This window comes from Sander vitreus, unplaced genomic scaffold (assembly GCF_031162955.1).
Source record: "Sander vitreus isolate 19-12246 unplaced genomic scaffold, sanVit1 ctg331_0, whole genome shotgun sequence".
Taxonomy (NCBI): domain Eukaryota; kingdom Metazoa; phylum Chordata; class Actinopteri; order Perciformes; family Percidae; genus Sander; species Sander vitreus.
In genome coordinates this window covers 59,280-67,908 of record NW_027595474.1, presented here as the reverse complement: position 1 = coordinate 67,908, position 8,629 = coordinate 59,280, and the positions used below count along the sequence as shown (strand labels likewise).

Genomic DNA, 8,629 nt, shown 5'->3' with positions numbered 1-8,629 from the left:
ATTATGTTGTGAGCAGTAGGCCTACGTGTGCTGTTAGGGTTAGGGTTGTGTCTATGTCTGACCTGGGCTGCACATGTTCACTACGATTCCTGTAACGAGCACTACGGTCCCGCTTTTAGTTACGGGAAATCTGGTCACCCTACGTATAGTATGTCGAAAAAAGACAACAAAAAAGTCATAGTATAGTATGTCAAAGTCATAGTATTTTTATGACTTATTTCGACATTTTATACTATGACTTTTTTGTCTTTTTTTTTTTGACATACTATAGTATAGTATGTCGAAAAAAAGTCATAGTATAGCTGCCAAAAATTGATAAAAAGTAAAAGTATAGTATATAAAAAAAATGAGAAAAAGTAATAATATAGTTTTTCAAAAAACTGATAGTATAAACTAATAGTATAGTAACTATACTATTAGTTTTTTATGACTTATTTAGACATTCTATACTGTACATATACTGTACATTTTATGACTTTTTTTTGACATGCTATACTATGACTTTCTTTTTGCTTTTTTCGACATTCTATAATGTGACTTTTTTGACAGACTATACTATTAGTTTCTTTATGACTTATTTCGACATATATATTGTACATTTTATGGCTTTTTTGACATACTATACTATGACTTTTTGGTGACTTTTTGTCGAAAAAGTCACAAAAATAATAAATACTATACTATGATTGGTGATAGCCTTTTTCGACATACTATACTATTAGTTTTTTTATGGCTTATTTCGACATTCTATACTATTACTTTTTTGTGACGTTATTTCAACATACTATACTATGACTTTTTCACTTTTTTAACATTTTTTTTGACATACTATAATATGACTTTTTATGACTTTTTTCAATATACTATACTATGATTTCCTTCGATATACTATACTATTACATTTTGTGACTTTTTTCAACATACTATACTATGACTTTTTCACTTTTTTAACATTTTTTTTGACATGCTATACTATGACTTTTTTATCACTTTCTTCAACATACTATATTATGACTTTTCTCGACAAATTATACTATGACTTTTTATTATTCTTTTGAAAGAATAAACACTTACTTGTTGACTGAAGCTTTATTTCAGATCTCACCTTTTAACTATTAGAATTTCTACCACAAACTTGTTGTCAGAAGTGGGATGGCGTGCATGATTTGGTCTTGGAGCCCGGTTCAGCGGTGACTGATCATCCTGGGGGAGAACGTCCCCAGCCTCTACCTCGTTGATGTTTCAGAGATGAGAGGACCGTCTGTTGGTGGCCCCAGATAGTCACCACCGTCATCTCAAGAGAGTCGGACCACGTTGTCTTAAGCAGTGAGAAATCTGAAATAATTAAACTTGGACTGATTTAACTATGACCACTTTATAAGGTTTTGGGTTTTGCTCTGTTCTCCCACTGCCGCCTATGGTCCTGGTATTACGTGCGTCGTAGACACACTAGAGCACAGTAATTACTATGTTCAGGAGAACACGACATTCTGGGAACGCAGGTGGAAAGTAATTAGTGTAATTTCGGTTGTGTACCCCCAGTTTTGATACCTTCATATGTGTTTAAAGTATGTCTCCCAAACTTAGTTGCTGGTTTGCCGCTAGCCTAATTATCAATAGTTATTATTCACATCATTGAGAGCTGAGCCAGAAGGCAAAGCTCTCAATCTACCGGTCAGTTTTCTGTTCCTACCCTCACCTATGGTCATGAAGGCTGGGTCATGACCGAAAGAACAAGATCCAGGGTACAAGCGGGCCGAAATGGGTTTCCTCAGGAGGGTAGCTGGCGTCTCCCTTAGAGATAGGGTGAGAAGCTCAGTTATCCGTGAGGAGCTCGGAGTAGAGCCGCTGCTCCTTCGCGTCGAAAGGAGCCAGTTGAGGTGGTTCGGGCATCTGGTAAGGATGCCCCCTGGGCGCCTCCCTAGGGAGGCGTTCCAGGCACGTCCAGCTTGGAGGAGGCCTCGGGGGAGACCCAGGACTAGGTGGAGGGATTATATCTCTAACCTGGCCTGGGAACGCCTCGGGATCCCCCAGTCGGAGCTGGTTAATGTGGCCCGGGAAAGGGAAGTTTGGGGTCCCCTGCTGGAGCTGCTACCCCCGCGACCCGACCCCGGATAAGCAGATGAAGGTGGATGGATGGATTATTCACATATTCATCATAAACCCTGATTTTGCCCTCACATTTCACCTATATTACTTTAAAGTTCAAGAAGTATGTCATTGTTTATCAACTGTTCAAGCTCTTTATTAAAGTTGGCATATGAAGGTAATTATGAGTAAAATATTCAAACCAAACTTCATGTTTTTATTGCTACACCATTCCATCAAAAGGAAATATTCTTGATGAGTTCTCCATCATTTTATACACACGTCCCCCAAAAGTATGTTCGTCCCACCAAATTTCAAATAAGTATAAGATCATAGCAGTAGAAAATGTAACTACAGATGTGACTGTTCATCAATATTAAACTGATTTGATGCATGACTTATATCTAAGACAGCTATGTTGCTGCTTTCTCTCAAGATGTAGGAAACACATTTAAACATGTACAGTATAGGTCTCTTAGTTGTTTCTCTCTGTATGCTGTGCTTGCATTACCCAAAAATTATACTCATTTGAAAAGAGCTTTAAAAGTAATGTTTATTTTGCAAGTATATTTAAGTACAGTAGATAGAAACAAGCCCAAGAAAAATTACAACAAATACAATGCAGCCAGTGCACAGTATATCATTTCTCACCCGTTGCTTTCATTTCCCCACAGATCTGTTTAATAATGCGTCTCTCGCTGCTTTCATGGCACAGAATAGTAGGTATAATCAGTTACTAGAGCTGTATGTCTTTAGTTCGCTATTTCTATTTGAGCCTTTATTTTATGTTAGCTAATGTATAAAACAACCATCTCAGTTTTACATAAAACTTCAGCATACGATTGTCCTGACCTTATGATATGTAATACCAAGTATTTTACTTCAAATATGCTCTGTGTGCGAATCAAAAACCAAATAAACCAAATACGCAAACTTGCATAGACTAGCGTTAAAATTAAGTGAACATGAAGAAATTATTTTAGAATCAGTTTCCTATCATACTGTCCCAGTGACTTCCACCTCGCACAGTGTCAGGTATTCTTGTCTTCCAGGAATCACAATGTTGACATAACGACCTTCCATTCCATTACACACAAAGGTTTGGGAGATCCCAGCCGCCATAGACGAGATAACAGCACATCTGAAGAAAAAACAAAAAAACAGAACTATGAGTAAAACTAGTAGTAGTAGATCACGTTATTGTCCCTGTGGGGCACAGTCGCAAGGCACTTCATGACAAGACATCAGACATATGATACAAACAAATAGTCCATACATCAGACACCGACAGACAACATGAAGAACATACATCACACACTACAATACACTGTACACTCTTGGGTATGACCAGGCCAGCTGGACATCTAGCTTATTTTGACTGATTGACTGATGGCAGTAGTTTAAAATGAGATGCCGGGGTGTTGTGCAGTCACATACAAAGTTATTGGCCTTTCTAACCAGTCTGTCTTTGTAAATGTGTTCAATGCTCGTTACCTGGGGTTATTGTTGCCATTGTCATTGAGGGAATTTCCAATACGGATCTCAGCACCACTGATTCTCCAGGCGCAACAATCTCCTCTGTTGGTGATGGTGACATTGTTGATCTGATATGTCTTCAGGAGGTCCAGTCTCCACCATGGTTTTAAATCTTTCTTAGTGTGGGTACAGGATCCCTCTTTCAGGTTGCTAGCACGATTTCCATCAATGGCCCTTTCAGGGACCTCTTTCTCGTATAGGGAGGACTGAGTGACGTTTCCACCTCTAGCAATATTAGGATCTAGACAAGGTTACAAAATGTTCCATTAAAGACAGTTTTTGGAAGGCACAGACATATTACATGGGTTGATCTGACCAAAATTTTCCACCAAAGAACAGGCAGTCAGTATATTTGATTTAACTTTGAATGTGACTGTCTGCTCAACGTCATCTATTGGTCAGGTTAAAGGTTATAAATCACCAGTTGGAGCAGTGTCTCCTGAAGGATGACCAGTGACTTCCACCTCGCACAGTGTCAGGTATTCTTGTCTTCCAGGAATCACAATGTTGACATAACGACCTTCCATTCCATTACACACAAAGGTTTGGGAGATCCCAGCTGCCATAGACGAGATAACAGCACATCTGAAGAAAAAACCAAAAAAACAGAACTATGAGTAAAACTGGGTTACCACACAGGCTGTGAATAAATCTTACCACTAGTTGTACTTACATTCTGATCATGCTATTGCTGTGAAAACTATGGCTTTCTATTAGGGAAGTATGTAGATATCCAGTGCACTAATCTCCTGTAATTTACACTAGAGCTGTAATCGGGCCTTAAAAGTTCGGCCCGACAGACTTCAGCCCGAGCCCGACAAGTACATTTTGACTGACAGCCTTTTAAAAGCCTGAACCGTTTACAGCCCGACATTATTCAAATGTACGCACGCACACACACAACTCTTTTGCCTTTTGTCAAGAATGAGTCATTTATAAATGTTTTAACATCATTTATTCATGACTAACGTAAGCTATAGGCCACTTGGAAGTTGGAACAAAGAAATAAAAGAAGTCCTCCAGAGGCCAGCCTCCGTTTCACCTCCTCAGCATCCATTTACACGCTAATCGAAACGCATCACCTGACCGCTCATTTACCGCACAACCCGGAGCACAAGCCTGAGCCCGGCCCAAGCTCATGTACAATGATAGAAATTAGATCCGACGGGTTTCGGGCAAACATCTTCAGCTCTAATTTACACATCCAATGTTAAATGTTTGAATCTAATACTGTATAAGACAGAAAGTGCAGTTACCTGGGGTTATTGTTGCCATTGTCATTGAGGGAATTTCCAATGCGGATCTCAGCACCATTGATTCTCTCGGGGCAACAATCTCCTCTGTTGGTGATGGTGACAGTGTTGATCTGATATGTCTTCAGGAGGTCCAGTCTCCACCATGGCTTTAAATCATTCTTAGTGTGGGTACAGGATCCGTGTACCCAGTTGCTAGCACGATTTCCATCAATGGCCCTTTCAGGGACGGCATTCTCAAACTGGGAGGACTGAATCACGTTTCCACCTCTAGCAATATTAGGATCTAGACAAGGTTACAAAATGTTCCATTAAAGACAGTTTATGGAAAGCACAGACATATTACATGTGTTGATCTGACAAAATTTCCACCAAAGAACAGGCAGTCAGTATATTTGATTTAACTTTGAATGTGACTGTCTGCTCAACGTCATCTATTGGTCAGGTTAAAGGTTATAAATCACCAGTTGGAGCAGTGTCTCCTGAAGGATGACCAGTGACTTCCACCTCGCACAGTGTCAGGTATTCTTGTCTTCCAGGAATCACAATGTTGACATAACGACCTTCCATTCCATTACACACAAAGGTTTGGGAGATCCCAGCTGCCATAGACGAGATAACAGCACATCTGAAGAAAAAACCAAAAAAACAGAACTATGAGTAAAACTGGGTTACCACACAGGCTGTGAATAAATCTTACCACTAGTTGTACTTACATTCTGATCATGCTATTGCTGTGAAAACTATGGCTTTCTATTAGGGAAGTATGTAGATATCCAGTGCACTAATCTCCTGTAATTTACACTAGAGCTGTAATCGGGCCTTAAAAGTTCGGCCCGACAGACTTCAGCCCGAGCCCGACAAGTACATTTTGACTGACAGCCTTTTAAAAGCCTGAACCGTTTACAGACCGACATTATTCAAATGTACTCACGCACACACACAACTCTTTTGCCTTTTGTCAAGAATGAGTCATTTATAAATGTTTTAACATCATTTATTCATGACTAACGTAAGCTATAGGCCACTTGGAAGTTGGAACAAAGAAATAAAAGAAGTCCTCCAGAGGCCAGCCTCCGTTTCACCTCCTCAGCATCCATTTACACGCTAATCGAAACGCATCACCTGACTGATCATTTACCGCACAACCCGGAGCACAAGCCTGAGCCCGGCCCAAGCTCATGTACAATGATAGAAATTAGATCCGACGGGTTTCAGCAAACATCTTCAGCTCTAATTTACACATCCAATGTTAAATGTTTGAATCTAATACTGTATAAGACAGAAAGTGCAGTTACCTGGGGTTATTGTTGCCATTGTCATTGAGGGAATTTCCAATGCGGATCTCAGCACCATTGATTCTCTCGGGGCAACAATCTCCTCTGTTGGTGATGGTGACAGTGTTGATCTGATATGTCTTCAGGAGGTCCAGTCTCCACCATGGCTTTAAATCATTCTTAGTGTGGGTACAGGATCCGTGTACCCAGTTGCTAGCACGATTTCCATCAATGGCCCTTTCAGGGACGGCATTCTCAAACTGGGAGGACTGAATCACGTTTCCACCTCTAGCAATATTAGGATCTAGACAAGGTTACAAAATGTTCCATTAAAGACAGTTTTTGGAAGGCACAGACATATTACATGGGTTGATCTGACCAAATTTTCCACCAAAGAACAGGCAGTCAGTATATTTGATTTAACTTTGAATGTGACTGTCTGCTCAACGTCATCTATTGGTCAGGTTAAAGGTTATAAATCACCAGTTGGAGCAGTGTCTCCTGAAGGATGACCAGTGACTTCCACCTCGCACAGTGTCAGGTATTCTTGTCTTCCAGGAATCACAATGTTGACATAACGACCTTCCATTCCATTACACACAAAGGTTTGGGAGATCCCAGCTGCCATAGACGAGATAACAGCACATCTGAAGAAAAAACCAAAAAAACAGAACTATGAGTAAAACTGGGTTACCACACAGGCTGTGAATAAATCTTACCACTTGTTGTACTTACATTCTGATCATGCTATTGCTGTGAAAACTATGGCTTTCTATTAGGGAAGTATGTAGATATCCAGTGCACTAATCTCCTGTAATTTACACTAGAGCTGTAATCGGGCCTTAAAAGTTCGGCCCGACAGACTTCAGCCCGAGCCCGACAGACTTCAGCCCGAGCCCGACAAGTACATTTTGACTGACAGCCTTTTAAAAGCCTGAACCGTTTACAGCCCGACATTATTCAAATGTACTCACGCACACACACAACTCTTTTGCCTTTTGTCAAGAATGAGTCATTTATAAATGTTTTAACATCATTTATTCATGACTAACGTAAGCTATAGGCCACTTGGAAGTTGGAACAAAGAAATAAAAGAAGTCCTCCAGAGGCCAGCCTCCGTTTCACCTCCTCAGCATCCATTTACACGCTAATCGAAACGCATCACCTGACCGCTCATTTACCGCACAACCCGGAGCGCAAGCCTGAGCCCGGCCCAAGCTCATGTACAATGATAGAAATTAGATCCGAAGGGTTTCAGCAAACATCTTCAGCTCTAATTTACACATCCAATGTTAAATGTTTGAATCTAATACTGTATAAGACAGAAAGTGCAGTTACCTGGGGTTATTGTTGCCATTGTCATTGAGGGAATTTCCAATGCGGATCTCAGCACCATTGATTCTCTCGGGGCAACAATCTCCTCTGTTGGTGATGGTGACAGTGTTGATCTGATATGTCTTCAGGAGGTCCAGTCTCCACCATGGCTTTAAATCATTCTTAGTGTGGGTACAGGATCCGTGTACCCAGTTGCTAGCACGATTTCCATCAATGGCCCTTTCAGGGACGGCATTCTCAAACTGGGAGGACTGAATCACGTTTCCACCTCTAGCAATATTAGGATCTAGACAAGGTTACAAAATGTTCCATTAAAGACAGTTTATGGAAAGCACAGACATATTACATGGGTTGATCTGACCAAATTTTCCACCAAAGAACAGGCATTCAGTATATTTGATTTAACTTTGAATGTGACTGTCTGCTCAACGTCATCTATTGGTCAGGTTAAAGGTTATAAATCACCAGTTGGAGCAGTGATTAGTTACGAAATGTGATAATTAAGATAGATAGAGAGATAGATAGATAGATAGAGAGATAGATAGATAGATAGATAGATAGATAGATAGATAGATAGATAGAGAGATAGAGAGATAGATAGATAGAGAGATAGAGAGATAGATAGATAGATAGATAGATAGATAGAGATAGATAGATAGATAGATAGAGAGATAGATAGATAGATAGATAGATAGATAGAGAGATAGATAGATAGATAGATAGATAGAGAGATAGAGACATAATGTAGATGGATAGACATATTGCATCTGTATATTAAATACTAAAATGTGAATAAATTGGGGAATATCAATAATTTGTGTCAACCAATCAAAAGAATAATCTCACCAAATTTGCCGCTGGTCTGTCCTAGAACAGCCAGCAAGACAAAGACCACAGACGGAGTCATCATCCTGTGGAGGAAGTTCACGTTCAAAAAATGTTATTAAACATTAAATTAAAAACTTATGCATTATTGTAAAGTAGAATGTAAGTTATGACTGTACATGTTTTAAGTACTGGTAAATAAAGAAGTTGTAAAAAGAAGTTTTAGAAGTTTGCTGGAATTGAAATATCGCTTCCTACATGTTTATGGCCGTTGACAGGTAAGTGTTGACTTTTTACTCATAAAGCTTTTATTGA

General features: G+C 39.7%; 1 protein-coding gene across 1 annotated transcript; it reads right to left on the bottom strand.

The window, feature by feature from the left end:
• Positions 1-2,662: 2,662 nt before the first annotated feature.
• LOC144513733 (uncharacterized) lies at positions 2,663-8,396 on the bottom strand. The gene is made up of 9 exons (XM_078244908.1): positions 8,336-8,396; positions 7,493-7,775; positions 6,638-6,801; positions 6,176-6,458; positions 5,342-5,505; positions 4,881-5,163; positions 4,046-4,209; positions 3,583-3,865; positions 2,663-3,229 (listed from the first exon to the last, which is right to left on the bottom strand). The coding sequence occupies exons 1-9, from the start codon at positions 8,394-8,396 to the stop codon at positions 3,085-3,087; spliced, it is 1,830 nt and encodes a 609-aa protein (XP_078101034.1). The 3' UTR covers positions 2,663-3,084.
• Positions 8,397-8,629: the final 233 nt, after the last annotated feature.

Excerpts from the sequence above, each read along its gene's own strand:
- LOC144513733 (XM_078244908.1), bottom strand. The coding sequence starts at position 8,396 with ATGACTCCGTCTGTGGTCTTTGTCTTGCTGGCTGTTCTAGGACAGACC. Across the intron at positions 5,164-5,341 it reads AGGAGACACTGCTCCAACTG|ATCCTAATATTGCTAGAGGT; the intron begins GTGATTTATAAC and ends AACCTTGTCTAG. Across the intron at positions 4,210-4,880 it reads AATGGCAACAATAACCCCAG|ATGTGCTGTTATCTCGTCTA; the intron begins GTAACTGCACTT and ends TTTTTTCTTCAG.